The sequence below is a fragment of the Molossus molossus genome, unplaced genomic scaffold, assembly GCF_014108415.1.
Source record: "Molossus molossus isolate mMolMol1 unplaced genomic scaffold, mMolMol1.p scaffold_m16_p_6, whole genome shotgun sequence".
Taxonomy (NCBI): domain Eukaryota; kingdom Metazoa; phylum Chordata; class Mammalia; order Chiroptera; family Molossidae; genus Molossus; species Molossus molossus.
The window spans coordinates 11,648,633-11,663,707 of NW_023425399.1; the positions used below are offsets into that span (position 1 = coordinate 11,648,633).

The 15,075-nt window shown below is 52.4% G+C and overlaps 1 protein-coding gene across 1 annotated transcript; it reads left to right on the forward strand.

The window, feature by feature from the left end:
* Positions 1 to 4,936: 4,936 nt before the first annotated feature.
* Positions 4,937 to 15,072, forward strand: LOC118618616 (phospholipid transfer protein). Its single transcript, XM_036244974.1, has 16 exons — positions 4,937 to 5,073; positions 5,653 to 5,763; positions 5,850 to 5,949; positions 7,055 to 7,183; positions 7,459 to 7,614; positions 8,610 to 8,673; positions 8,752 to 8,815; positions 9,502 to 9,593; positions 10,682 to 10,858; positions 10,948 to 11,007; positions 12,112 to 12,276; positions 12,374 to 12,441; positions 13,958 to 14,000; positions 14,103 to 14,166; positions 14,250 to 14,326; positions 14,742 to 15,072. The coding sequence occupies exons 2-16, from the start codon at positions 5,664 to 5,666 to the stop codon at positions 14,883 to 14,885; spliced, it is 1,503 nt and encodes a 500-aa protein (XP_036100867.1). The 5' UTR covers positions 4,937 to 5,073; positions 5,653 to 5,663; the 3' UTR covers positions 14,886 to 15,072.
* The last annotated feature ends 3 nt before the right edge of the window (positions 15,073 to 15,075 follow it).

Below are 15,075 nucleotides of genomic sequence, written 5' to 3' on the forward strand. Positions count from 1 at the left end.
GGTTCAGCACTTTATATACTTAAAAATTAAATTAAAATCTCCCTGCCCCCCGGAGAGGTAGGCAGGTACCAGATCATCCCCATTTACCTGGAGCGCATAAAGGCATAAAGAGATTTACTTTTACCCTGGCCATTTTGGCCCTCGGACCACTGAGTCTCGGGCTGATTCCGGTCAAGGGCACGTACCTTGGTTGCGGTTTGGCCCCGACCCTGGTCAGGTCATACGGAAGGCAACCAGTCGATGTGGCTCTATCACATTGATGTTTCTCTCTGTCTCTCTCTCTCCCTCCCTCCCACTCTATCTAATGATAAATAGAAAAATATCCATGGGTGAGGAATTTAAAAAAAGAGAGAGATTTACTTTTTAAAAAATTCCTCACCCTAGGATATTTTTCCATTTATCTTCAGATGGAGTGGGAGGGAGGGAGAGAAAGGGAGAGAGAGAGAAACATCCACATGACGGGGACATATTGACTGGTCACCTCCTGCACGACCCCGACCAGTGCTGGGGACAAATCACAACCGAGATACGTGCCCTTGGCTGGAATCGAACGTGAGACTCTTTGGTCCATGGGTTGACGATCCAACTGCTGAGCCAAACTGGCCAGGGCTACCTTTTTTTCTTAATGTAAAGTATTCTTATTCTTTTTTTGTTTTAATCCTCACCCGAGGACATGTTTATTGATATTAGAGAGAGGAAGAGAGAGACAAACATCAATGTCAGAGAGAAAATGCTTCCCATATGCACCCCGACAGGGGACCAAACCCAAAACCTGGGTGTGTGCCCTGACCAAGAATTGATCCCATGAACTTTCAATGTACTAGAACATGCTCCAGCCAACTGAACCACACCACCAGGGCAGATTTACTTGTTTTTTTGTCCTGTTTTGTTTTTTATCCTCACCCGAGGACATTTATCCATTTTTTATTCGGATAGAGTGGGAAGGAGAGAGAGAGAAACATCGACATGAAAGGGACACATCGAGTGGCTGGCTGCCACCCGCACGACCCCAACCGGGGCCGGGGACAAACCACAACCAAGGTACATGCCCTCAGCGGGAACCGAACCCGGGACTCTCCGGTCCACGGGCCGACGCTCTAACCGCTGAGCCAAACCGGCCAGGGCAGGGGATTTACTTTTTAATGTACTCTAGAAAGTGGGCCGAATCCCGTGAGCAGCCTGTTTAAACTTTGTTCATAGCTGCTCCGTGCTCCAAAGGCAGAGTTGAGCCGCTGTGACAGAGACCGCAGGGCCTGCAAAACCTAGAACGCGTGCTGTCTGGCCCCTTACAGGGAGCGCTTGCTGACCGCTGCTCTAGGAAGTGGCAGAAGCTGGACCTGAACCAGGTCTGTCTGATTCCAAAGCACCTCGCTGTTTTGCTCTCCTGTTTTTGTTCGTTTGTTTGTTTTGCGATATCCCTGTGCTGGGTGCACAGCAGAGGCTAGAAAAGCCTTTTTCCGGTCCCTTTGAGTGTTGGGAGTCTCCCTTCCCTCGTCAAAGCCAGGAGTGCAAAGTGCAACGGGATCTGGGGATTCTGACCTCTCCCTCCCTCAAGCCAAGTTTTGGGAGAAAGGAGAAACTCATGTGAGGGAGAGAGGCAGGCGAAGTAGGCAAGTCCCTGGAATCGAGGCCAGTGACCGTACCTTGTTGTCCCCTAGCCCAGGCCAGGGTTGCATTTAGTCAGCTGAACCGAGACTGGCAAGGTGCAGGACTTGAAAAAGAATCCCAGGCTGGTGTAGGTATCACCTGCTCCCAGGGCCCTTTGAGGGCTCCAGACCAGTTCAGTCACTCAGCAAATACTTATTCAATACCTGCTCTGTGCCAGGCACTGTTCCAGACACTGGGAATAAATGACTGATCAGATCCCAGCTCTCTGGAGATGGACAATGTCTCCATTAACCAGTAACTTAGTAAACCAATATTAAATCATAATAAGATCTATAAAGAAAATAAGCTAAGCTGATGTGATGGAGGGTGACTGCTAGGTAGGCAGGGAAGACCTTCCTGGTGAAGTGCCATTTAAGCTGAGACCCAAAGGACAAGGAGCTGGCTGTGGGGCGACCAGATGGAAAAGCATTCCAAGCAGCAGGAACAGCAAGTGCAAAGGCCCTGAGCAAGAAGGATTTAATTTGTATGTTCAAGGAACCAAAAGGCCAGTGTGGCTGGAGCAGAATGAAATAGGGTGATAGTAGCGCAAGATGAGACGGGGTAGGCCTTATCACATGCCGGGAAATCAGAGCCAGGAAGCAGGAATTTATTCCCAGTGTGATGGAAAGCCACGGGTGGATGACGGTTAATAATGCTGATGATCGTAGGTAACATTTTTTGAGCCCTTACTAAATGCTAGGTGCTTATTGAGCCCTTTAAATGCGTTAACTCATTTAATCCTCACAAGCAATCCAGATGGGGAATCAGAGGTCCAGAGAGGTAAAACCACTGGCCCAAGCTTACGTAGCTACATCTAAAGCTCACTGGGGCTGCTATGGGGACAGTAAATTGCAAGGGATAAGACCCTATGAGAGACAACAATGACACAAAGATGGAGCTTACATTGATTTTTATGAGAAAAGAAAACTAACATCCACTAGATTTCCTGCTTGTGCCAGGCTTCAGGAAGAGCGAGGGTTACTAGAGTTCAAACGGGCTTTTTAGCACTTCCTCCTCTGAATATCCTTTGCACATTTTCTTACACCCTTTCTGCCTCATTTGCTTGTGGTTTGTGGTTTGTGCCATAGCATTTATTTGGCGTTGTGTGCCATGTACTACTGTACCCGGCACATACCCTATACTCACTTAGTTTATTCTTACACTAAGCTTATCATTTTTCTTTTAGAGTGAGGAAATTAAGGCTTCAAGCTGCTTAAGTAAGGTGTCCAAGAATTGGTGCTAAGAATTGACAACCTAGTATTTGAACCCTGTTCTGTCAAACACAAGAGTCTAAGCACTTAGCTACTGGGCTATAACCACCCACTTCCCACCTTTCCATGAACAGTCAGTCCTTGGGTTCCCCAATGGCAGCCACCGGATGGCCTGTACCTCTAATTGCCTGCTGAGGAGGGGTCACAATAGTGCCTAATGAAAGGGTTGATAACGTTTTAAAGGGCAAAGGCCAAAGCTTGTAAAGGGCAGAAACTGTGAAAAATGCGTGAAAGCCCGGCCAGTGTGGCTCACTGGTTGAGTGTCGGACCCATGTACCAGGAGGTCATCAGCTTGATTCCCAGTCAGAGCACGTGCCCAGGTTGTGGGCCAAATCCCCAGTGGGGGGCCTGCAGGAGGCTGCCCCTCGATGTTCTCTCTCATCGATGTTTCTATCTCTCTTTCCCTCTCACTTCCCCTCTCTCTCTAAAAGCAATAAAGAGCCCTGGCTGGTTTGGCTCAGTGATTAGAGTGTCAGCCTGCAGACCAAAGAGTCCAGGGTTTGATTCCGGCCAAGGGCACGTACACCTCGGTTGCGGTTTGTCCCCAGCCCCAGTAGGGGTCGTGTAGGTGCCAAACAGTCGATGGGTCCCTCTCACATCGATGTTTCTCTCTCTCTCCCTCCCACTCTATCTGAATATAAATGTAAAAATATCCTCGGGTGAGGATATAAATAAATAAAAGCAATAAAGAAAAAAATTATTTATTTTTTATTTAACTTTTTTATTCAGGGCCACCAAAAATTTGGTTACCTTCCAAAAAAAAAAAAAAAAAAATAGGAGAGCGAGAAAGAAGATGAAAAAAAATTTATTAAGAAAAATGCATTGCTTGCATGACCTTTGCTCAGCCTTCTGTTAAGTACAGATTGTCTGCAAGGCCAGAAACCACCCAGCAGATGTGGGATGTAATACCAGACCAGTCCAACTGCAAAGTGAGCAACGGGCCATGCAGAATATGTCAGCAGAACTGCTGGAAGCTAGAAACAGGGCATATAACCTACACCCCAACTGTTGTTGTGGGCTGGCTTCCTTTTCGGATTCAGCCCACCTGCACCCAGGTGTTTGCAATAAAGCCACTTTCGTCTACACTGGCCCTGGATTGTGGATGTGATCTACCGCAGGCTCAGACCTTTTATCTACCCCGCAGATTAAGAAGGCTAAATTAGTGCATCTAGATCTAGGGTGACCAACCACCCTGGTTTGCCTGGAACTGAGGGGAGTTCCCAAGAAGGGAGATAATCAGTTTCAAAGCCAGGAAAGTCCTGAGCAAATCTGGGTAAGTTGGGCATGAGTGATTGTTGTTTAATACGTATTCAATGGACATTAGTCATTATTGCTTCTTTATTCCTCTTTCATCCGTTTGACAACAAAAGGGTAGCAAGCATCTACTCTGTGCCCTGTCCTAGGAGTTGGGAACACTGTAGGCTGTAGATCTGCAGGAGTGGGGGTGGGGTACTGTGCAGAGAACTTAGCTCCAAAGGTTGACAAAAATATCCACAGTTCCTGGGGAAAGGCCAAACCTCCCTCTGGGGTGATTCCAGCAGACTGTGTGGGCTTGCTTAGACCCCCTGGGAGAGGTTCCAGAGCCTGATAGGTGCCCAGCAAGGAGCTCTTGAGATGATTGTGGGTGGAAGGAAAGGAAAAAATGTGCCTTCGGCATCGACTTTGGGGCATGCCCTGAGCTGCAATAAAGGCCTTCGAGGTAGTTCCTTTTATCACACACATTTTGCTAGATGAGGGAACTGAAACTCAGTGACCGCAGTAAAGTGACTTGCACAGGATCATGCAGAAAGAGCTGGGTAATTAGAATCTGAACCAAGGTCCCAGCGAAGCAGGGGCTGTGGGGGCCAGGTGGGCTGACTCCTGCACTTCCCTCCCTCCACGCAGCTTGGGTCCCCTACTTGTCTTGACAGAGGCCGGCATGTCACGGGGCTCCATACTGCCCTCTTCACCCTCCGGGCTGCCAGCGTCCCGCCCCATCCCTTCCCAACCTCCGAGGGAGGAGGGGAGAGCGGGAAGAGGAGGGGGGTCAGAGAGGCCCGGCTTTATAAAGGCGGCTGGAACAGCGCGGCCCGCCAGACCCCGCCGCCCGGATCTCCTGAGCTGCCCGCCGCCCCACGTGACCGCGCCGACCCCCCTCTTTCCCGGCTTCACAGCAGTGAGTTGGGGGCGTCCCCATCCACCCCCAGACCTTCGCGGAGCAGCGTAGTCTACTGAACCCAGGGTGGGGAGGAGACCCCATGAAGGAGGGCACTGAGATGGGGGGGGGGATCACCAGGCAGGGATTTAGGACCCAGGGGAGCGGAAGGCCCCTCTCCTCCCTCCGCTTGGGGCCTGGGAGACTGCAAGCCACCCCCCAAGAATGCGCCTGCAGTCGTTCCCATGGTAACCTGCAAGCCGCGCCTACCCTCCGCTAAAGAAAAGGAGAAGTTGTTGGGGAGGCGGGGGACTGGTCCCCCGGAGGTCCAAATTCGTCATGGAGAGGTTGCTCGAGGGAATTGAGGATGCCCCCTTCCTCTCCCCAGTGCCCCAAATCCTCTGGGAGCCAGAGCTCAAGAGGCATCGCCTCTCTGAGCCTCACTTTCTGCATCTGTTAAATGGAGGCAATATTACTGGTCCAAGTTCCCCTAAGAGCTATCTCCAGGGTAACGATCAGGGCCAGCCCACTCTCCCGGTTGGACATCAGAGGAATGGGTTTTCGCGGCTGGGTGACTGGCGACCCCACCCTAAACCCCAGGCCCGCTCGTCATGGCCCTCTTCGGAGCCCTCTTCTTGGCCCTGCTGGCAGGAGCTCACGCCGAGATCCCCGGCTGCAAGATCCGCATCACCTCCCAGGCGCTGGAGCTGGGTAAGGCGCGGGGAGGGCGAGGACGGTTGAGGGTGGGGTCACCCCAGCAGCAGAAGCAGGAGCTAAGGGTCTTGCTCATGCCTCAGTGAAGCAGGAGGGGCTGCGCTTTCTGGAGCAAGAGCTGGAGACTGTCACCATTCCGAATCTGGGAGGCAGAGAGGGTCACTTCTACTACAACATCTCTGAGTAAGCGGGGTGCCCCCAACGGGTCTTCGAAAGTGGGGGCGTGGTCAGATCGATGAGGCAGGACTTAAGAAATAGGATGCGGCGGCGAAGATAAAGGCCAATCCTGCCAACGAAGGTGGGGTCAAGCCGACGGGCGTGGCCTAAGGGATGTGGGCGGGGCCAGGAACAACTAAGTGGAATTGAGGCGTGGCCAAAGAGCACCAGGGAGGCGGAGTCTAGAAACGCCAATGGCCAGGCCCTTGTGTCTCAGTGGATTGAGCTTCGACCCATGGACTGAGAGATCCCAATTCCTGGTCAGGGCATGCGAGAGGCAGCTGAATGTTTCTGTCTCTCCCTTCCTCTCTGTCTCTAAAAAAATCAATAAAAACATTTAAAAAAACCCAACTTGCCAATGGATGAGAGTGGGGTCTAGGGCACACGGGTGGAGTTAATAATGGGAGAGCTCCTGGGAGCAGAAGACCTGTGATTTTAGGACGGTGGCGACAGGTGGATGATGGATCGGATCTTAGGTGATGGAAACAAAATCAAAGGCTCCGAAAAAAGACCAGGCCTAGCAACCCCAGGATGTGGGAGGGAAGGGAGTGCAAGAACAAGACTTCTTCTTTTTTTTTTTATCTTCACCCGAGGACATTTTTCCATTTTTTGTACAGATAGAGTGGGAGGGAGAGAGAGGAAGAGAGAGAGAGGGAAACATCAATGTGAAAGGGACACATCGAGTGGCTGCCACCCGCACGACCAACCAGGGCCGGGGACAAACTGCAACCGAGGTACATGCCCATAGCGGGAACCGAACCCGGGTCTCTCCAGACCGCAGGTGGACGCTCTAACCGCTGAGCCAAACCGGCCAGGGCAAGAACAAGACTTCTAAGAGAAGAGGTGAAGCTCACTTTTAACACCCGAGTCCGGAGAAGCTCATCTCCGAGCCACCCTAGTCCAATTTGAGCCATCCGAGCAAGCCCAGGGCGGGCATTTGAGGAGCGAGGGAATAACTCGTTCTGCCCATCCCAGTTTCCTCAGACCTGGACTGGAAGAGGAAGGACTGAATTTCCTGTGGTTGGGTGGGACCTGCTCTTGGCCCTGAATCTGACCCTGAGGCCTCCTGCAGGGTGACGGTCACAGCGCTGCAGCTGACATCATCTGAACTGCATTTCCAGCCAGAGCAGGACCTGGTGCTCCAGATCACCAATTCCTCCTTGGCGCTGCACTTTCAGAGACAGCTTCTCTACTGGTTCTTGTGAGGACCTGGCACCCTCAGGGAGTGGCGAGTGGATCTGGAGGGCTGGGGATGATGCGGGGCTGTGGGCAAGCCCCTTAGCCTTTCTGGGTCTCAGTTTCTCCATCTGTAAAATAAGAAGGGTCATACCCACTTCACAGGGCTTGATAGGGTTTGGTAAACTGCAGAAGTGGTATTATTAAGAGGTATCACGATGTATGGGGATGGGAAGCAGGCAGTGAAGGCTTGATTAAGCTCCAGGGTTGGCGAACATTAACCGCCCCCCCTCCCCGCAGCTACGATGGTGGCTCTATCAATGCCTCCGCGGAGGGTGTATCCATCCGCACCTCTCTGCAGCTCTCCCGAGATCCCTCTGGCCGGCTCAAAGTGTCCAACGTCTCCTGCCAGGCCTCTGTCTCCAGACTGTACGCAGCCTTCGGAGGAACTTACAGGTGAGTCCCAGCCCCAGCCCCAGTGCACCTGCTTTCAGACCCACGGCCCCTCTGACTCGTGCAATGCAAATTGCTCAGGCTTGGAGGTCAGACCAAGCGGGTCCCAATCTCAGTGCCACCATTTCCTGGTTGTGTGACTTTGGGCAAGTCCCTGAAGCTCTGTGCTTCCATTTCCTCACTGGTAATATGAGGATGATAACAGGACCTATTTTATAAGATGCTGTGGAGCCTACTTGTGTTAATATATGTAAAACTGTTTAGAATAGTACCTGGCTTATTCTGAGTGGCTAACCACTTAGCTAAGAGTAGCTGTGAGGATAAGTGTGTACAGTTGGGCATGAACCGGGTCCTCCATAACTGGTGTCTCTTACTAGTTATAACAAAAATAATAGCATAGGCCCAAGTTGGGGGCTGAGAAGGGGACTTTGGAGCTGAGAAGGAGAGGGCTGAGGAGAGGGGATGGTAGATTTGTCATCTGATGTTGGTACAGTCGATATTTTACTTATTCAGCAAGGCGCATGCCAGTACCTGAGGGTTCAGACAGGAGCTCAGAGCCTAGTCGGAGGAGAAAAAACATTTGTCATTGGGCTTTGAGAGAGGGACTGAGAAAGTATTCGGGGGGTTCAGAGGAGGCCAGTCTGGGAAGACTGCCTAAAAGAGGAAGCATCTGATCCTGACCTGGAAACACAGACCCTGGGCATTGAGGGTGGAAGGGAGGCATGGGTAACCACATGGAGGGGATGCTCAGAGCAGGTTTGAGGGACTGTGGCTAGCTTCATTTGGCTGGTGGGGGGCTAGGGTAGGAGAGGTCTTGAGAATAAGGCTGGAGGGGATTTGGGCCCGAGTCATGGAAAACCTGTATTAAAGAGCTGGTAATTCAGGTCAGAGTTGATGTGTCCGACCCCTGGCCCTGGCCCTCCGATCACTGTGATTTTTCCTGGACCTGGATTGGGAGAGGGACAGGGCCTGGGCTCACGTCTGCCCTCCCCTCGCAGGAAGGTGTACGAATTCCTCTCCACACTCATCATCTCAGGGATGCGCTTCCTCCTCAACCAGCAGGTGTGAGCAGTGGCGGGTCTGGGGACAGTGGGGGTGACTTCTCTTTCAAAGACCCTGACTCTGGCCCCCACCTCCCAGATCTGCCCAGTGCTCTACCACGCAGGGATGGTGCTTCTCAACTCCTTTCTGGCCACTGTGCCTGGTGAGTGGTGCTCGCGGGGTGGGGCGCTCTGGGCCAGGCCCTGGGGCCGGAATGGGGGGAGGAGGAGGCTGGGTGCACAGCTTCCAGGCAGCACCTCAGAGTCAACCCCCTCCGTGTCCCGCTGTGGAGTGACCCTGGATTCAAACGTGGTCTCTGCCGATTTACTGCGTGACCCGAGGTCAGTGTTCACTCTTCCCTGGGCCTTGGTTTCCTCGTTTGGCCGGTGAGCCTCCCCACCCCCAGGGTTGCTGTGAGGAGTAACTGAGGGGCTGGTTGTCAGGGTCCTCAGCGTGTGCTTCTGATCACTGAGCCCCTATTTGTGTTCATCACCTGGCACTTACTTAATGAACATGAATTTTCTTTTCCTAAGCTGTGTCCTCTGTCTGCTGTGGGGTATGGGCAGGGAAGGACGCAGCAAGGGACACCAGGAATCCCTTGCCATCTTGTTTAGTGATCTGCTGAAACCCCTGTAATAGTAGTAGTAGTAGTACTAGTAGTAGTAGCAATAGTTACTATTTTGGGGCACTAAGTGCTTTCCACATAAAACTAATTTGATTCTCATAACAACCCTGTGAGGGAAGTATTATTATAATGACCATTTTATGGATGAGAAACTGGGGCCCAGCGAGCTGAAGCACCTCGCCCAGCCTCCCGTAGCTTGGAGTGACTCAAGCCCCTCCCCACAGTACGCAGTTCTGTGGACAATCTCGTTGGCATTGACTACTCCCTCCTAAAGGATCCTGTGGTCTCCACCAGCTCTCTGGACATGGACTTCCGGGTGAGCTGCCCAGCTGGTGCATCTGTCACCAGATTCCCTCCCTCTCCCCAAAGTCACTGCTTGTATCTTCTAAAGCACAGCTCTGATGAGGCCACTCCGTTGCTGGGAGGGCCATGACCCCCGGCTGCCCACAGAATTGGGTCCGTTTCCTGGGTGTGGCATTGTTAGCTCTTGTCTGGCCCCACCTTTCTAACTTGATGCTGTTCCTCTGCAGCTACTCTTTCTCAGATGTGCCCCTCACTTCCTACCTCAGGGCCTTTGCTCATGCACTGCCTTTCCCCATCTTCTCTGAAGGAGCTCTGTGCATATATCTCCTCTCATAACCCTGTGACTCGGGTATTCATTTTAGGAATACCTAGACTGCCTCAGAGAGGTGACATCATTTGCCCAAGGCACCTTTGCTCCTCCTAGTGGAGTATAGCAGAGTTTCAGAGCACAGACTCTAGAGCTAGAATGCCTGAAGTTCAGATCCTATCTCTGCCACTTACTAGCTGTGTGACCTTAAGCAAGTGGCTTTACCTTTCTCTGCCTGTTTCCTGACATATGAGTGGTAATAACACAGTAAGAAAACATACCTGAGGATTAAAGGAGTTGGTCTATGTAAAAAGCGTGGAAGAGCCCGGCCTGTGTGGCTCAGTGGATTGATCGTCCTCCCATGGACTGAGAGGTCCCAGTCAGGGCACATGCCTCAGTTGCAGGCTCGATCCCCAGTATGGGGTGTGCAGGAGGCAGCCGATTGACGTTTCTCTTTCACATCAATGTCATGGAAGAATTCCTACCTATATGTAAGCAGTAGCTAGTATCTTTACCGTCACCTAGTTTTCAAGGCCCACTCAAATGCCACCTCGTCCTTGAACCCAGACCCCTTCCTGGGCCTCCCTTCTCAGGTCTGATAGCATTGCTCCCTGCAAAACCCCAAAACCCCAGCTGCCCTCCTGATGCCTTTTGAGAAATGTGCTTACAGGTCTCCCAAAGGCAGCAGCCGGGTCCGCCTCCCCACCACCCCTCACAGTGCCTAGCACTGGGCCTGGAGACATTCCTTGCTGGGCCAGTCTGCCTGGGCTCTGACCCTGATCCCCCTACTCCAGGGCGCCTTCTTCCCCCTGGCCCAGGGGAACTGGAGCCTGCCTAACCGGGCCGTGGAGCCCCAGCTGCAGGAGGAGGAGCGGATGGTGTATGTGGCCTTCTCCGAGTTTTTCTTTGACTCGGCCATGGAGAGCTACTTCCAGGCTGGGGCCCTGCAGCTCTCGCTGGTGGGGGACAAGGTATGCCAGGCCTGTCCGTGGGGTGGGCAAGAGGGGGCTTGTGATGGAGCTCCTGATGACCCCGCCTCACCCCCACTTCCCCTGGCCAGGTACCCAAAGACCTGGACATGCTGCTGAGGGCCTCCTTCTTTGGGAGCATCGTCCTGCTGGTGAGTATTGGTGGGAGGTAGGGACGTGGCCATAGTACCTGCAGGTGTAGGCCAAGTGGCAGTCGTGGCATAGACAGAAAACCTGGCCTCTGGCCAAGTCCCCTCACCTGGCTGAGTGGCTAGGTCTGTGAAGGGGGCTAGCTAGTTGCTGCTCCATCTGTCCTTCGTGAAGCCGTGACAAGGACGGGCTGAGAACCTAAGTACAAGTAAGTGCAGGGGCTTTAATGACTGATATGTTACTCTTTTTGCTTATTTTCCTTTGTTTAATGGAGAGAGGGGTGGGAGTTTAAAGTGTAACAAGAAATATTTCAGTGTCCTTGGTTCCGTTTTGTAAATGCTGGAGCTGGGATCTGAACCTGGATGATGACTCTGTGGCTCCAGGTCACACTGGCATGCTCCACTACACTGTACCTCATAGGGTCGTCATGAGGGTTACATGAGTACACACATGCAAGCACAACAGTACCCGGGACGGAGAAAGTGCTCAAGGACACTAGCTACTGTTGTTATTGTTATCACCACCGTCGTCAGACTTGTGGCCAAATATGGCTAAGGTCACGGACTCTCTTGCCAGACTGCCTGGGTCTGATCCCAGTTCTGCAACTGAGTGACTGCATAACCTTGGACAAGTTACTTAACCTCTCTGTGCCTCAATTTCCCCATCTCAGTACAGAATACCTGCCTCACATGCTTATTGTGAGGTTGAAATGAAGTTTGGTTAAGAGTAAGCACTTGGTTAGTGTGGGAATCTACTAGTATTCCTACACCGCCCCTAGAACTAGCAGTTTAGAGAAAGGAGATACGGCAGCAGGCTGGGTCACGTCACACAAAGAGACTGTCTCCAGGGAGTCCGAATGGGAGATGGATCATGAATACTGAGAACTCAGGAAAGCAGAAAGACAAGGAAGGAGACATTCTTAGAACAAGACATTTCTTTGTGTGATCAAAGGCAGAGGCTGGACACGATTCTGGAGGGTTTGGGAAGCCACATCATCTCATTCGTCACCCTGGGCTCCCCGAGGGCGGAGCCTGAGCCACCCCCTCCTCCAGAGGCTCACCTGGAACAGATCTGGGATTTGACCGTCTTCCCTGCTCTATCCCCAGACCCCAGCAATGATCGACTCCCCGCTGAAGCTGGAGCTGCGGGTCATGGCACCACCACGTTGTACCATCAAGCCCTCAGGCACCACCATCTCTGTCACTGCCAGTGTCACCATCGCCGTGGTTCCACCCAACAAGCCCGAGGTCCAGCTGTCCAGCATAATCATGGTGCGGGAACCAGAGTGAGGGCTGCCAAGGGTTAGAGAGAAGTGGGCTGGGCACCTGCCTGGTCAGTAACACAGCGCCCTTCCCCACGTTCCCGCAGGACGCCCGTCTCAGTGCCAAGATGGCCCTCCGGGAGAAGGCGCTGCGCGTACACCTGGACCTGCGCAAGTATGCAGCTGTCGGAAATCTCGGGCAAGCGCGTCACCTCTCCAAGCTCATGTTTTCGGGATAATCACACCTGCCTAACAGAACTGGGGAGCTAAAATCCAGTCATACCAATAAGCCACTGGAGAGCTTGTGGTCCTTGTCAATACATAGAAAGTGCTTCATTAAAGTATCTTGCCTGCATTGTCTCATGACTTGGAGGCAGGCAGAGCAGGTACTATGAGATGACCAAACGCCCAGTAAGGCTGAGTGACATGCCCACAGTCACACAACAGAGCCTAAATAAGAGCACAGTGTTGGCAGGAAACCAGCACAACTTAGCTTTGTAATCTTTTTATTTTTAAATAACTTTATCGATAGATTTTAGAGAGAGGAAGGGGGAGAGAGAAACATTGATTTGTTCCACTTATTTATGCATTCATTGGTTGCTTCTTGTATGTGCCCTGACTGGGGACCAAACCCGAAATCTTGGCATATCAAGACGACACTATAACCATCTGAACTATCCGGCAAGGGCCACCCTTGTAATCTTAATTCAAGGCATTTTCTCTCCCTAAGCTTCACTTTCTTCCTGTGTTAAATACAGATAAAAATAGCATCTGCCTTCTAGGGCTGTGCTGCCCACTATGACAGATGCTAGCCACATGTGGCTATTTAATTCTAATTAAATAGTTACTCAGTTGCATTAACCATGTTTCTACAGCCACATGTAGCTAGTGGCTACTGTGTGGACAGTGCAGATACAGAACAGCATACAGAACCTTCTATCGGACACGCTGTTCTAAGAAGTTAAATGAGTGAATACAAGATAGTAGTTAAAAGCCGGGATTCTGGAGGCAGGTTCTGCTCTTTTCTAGCTGTGTGACCTTAGGCAAGTTACTTAACTTCTCAAGGCCCCGTTGGCCTCATCTACAAGGTGCAGATCGTAACAGTACCTACTTCTTCCGGTTATGAAGATTCAGTCAGTTGGCATGTGAAAACATTTTAATAACATTTGGCTTCTTTTTAAAAAAAATAACTTACTGATGGACTGAGTTGAGAGAGAGGAAGGGAGAAAGTGAGAGAGAAACATCAATTTGTTCCACTTATTTTATGCATTCACTGGTTGCTTGTATGTGCCGACCAGGGACTGAACCCACATCCTTGGTGTATCGGGACAACACTCGAACCAACTGAGCTACCCAGCCAGGGCTTTGACTTTTTAAACATGTTTAGTGTCTGGTGGGGAGTAAACACTATATATTTTGTTAAATAAAAATAAGCAACATGTGCAAAGCTACTGGCATGTAGGAGAACACTGGCATGTAGGGTGTTCGACAAGCAAGAAGTAGCTCATGTGGAGAAAAGGAGACCTACAGGGAGAAACGGCTCACCAATACACACCTGGACAGTGGTAGACCCCTGGAAAGGTGTCTAAGTGGGACATCTAAGACCGAAACTCAGGCTTCTGGTGGCTAGGCCTGGGTGGTCTGCTGGAAGGGAGCTTCCTGCCTGCCCACCAGGCATCTCTCTTCCACAGGTTCCGAATCTACTCCAACCAGTCTGCACTGGAGTCGCTGGCAGTGAGTTGGGAGCGGTGGGTGGGCTGAGGCTGGAGTCAGGGTGAGCTGCTAAGCAAGCCCAGCCGCTCCTTGAGCCCTAACTCCACCCCACCTCCCTCCCAGCTGATCCCACTGCAGGCGCCCCTGAAGACCATGCTGCAGTTGGGGGTGATGCCCCTGATCAATGGTAGGATAAGGGTTATGAGGTGGGAGGGGGGAAGGAGAGGGATCCGGGTGGGCCCAGACTGAGCCAGCTGTCCCCTCCCACAGAGCGCACCCGGCGTGGGGTGCAGATCCCACTACCTGAGGGGATGGACTTCCTGCGAGAGGTGGTGACGAACCACGCGGTGAGTGGGGCGCGTGGGGAAGGGCAGTGCCTTCCTCCCCCTCTGCAGGTTGGGAGTGCAGGCCAACCCCGACACCAGCTGCTCCCTCATCCATTGCCCCTCCCACTTCAATCTTACACCAGACTCCTGTGCACAGGCTGTGCCCTCACGTTGGAACACTCTTCCCTGATTCCACCCCCAGTGCTTATTAATCTTTCTGGTCACCTCCTCTAGGAAGCCCTCCTTGAGCTCCGAGGCTGTACGCCTGAGCCTCTATTTCAGTACCCTTCACAGCTAGTTATAAGAACTTTTTGGCTGTCCCATCTATCCCACTAGATTGAGAACCCCCTCAAGGCCAAGGGCTCTCTCTCTCTCTCTCTCAACTCTGGCCTCAGTCAGGGGATGAACAGATGCCCTTCCCCGCCCCACTGCACAGGGTTTCCTCACCATCGGCGCTGACCTCCACTTCGTCAAAGGGCTGCGAGAGATGATCGAGAAACGGCCTGAGAAGAACCGACCTGCGGACCCTGTGGCCTCCCAGGCAGCCAGTGCCCCACCACCCTCCACAGCAGCTGCCTGAGCCACCTCCACCCTGGCGGCTGCATGGACACTGTGGCCTCCCAGGCAGCCAGTGCCCCACCACCCTCCACAGCAGCTGCCTGAGCCACCCCCGCCCTGGCGGCTGCATTCGGGCCTCCAGCCCTCTCGTCCCCTCCTGCACCCTCACAGCTTAGTGTCCTCTCTAACCCCAGTGCCACAGAGAAGACCAG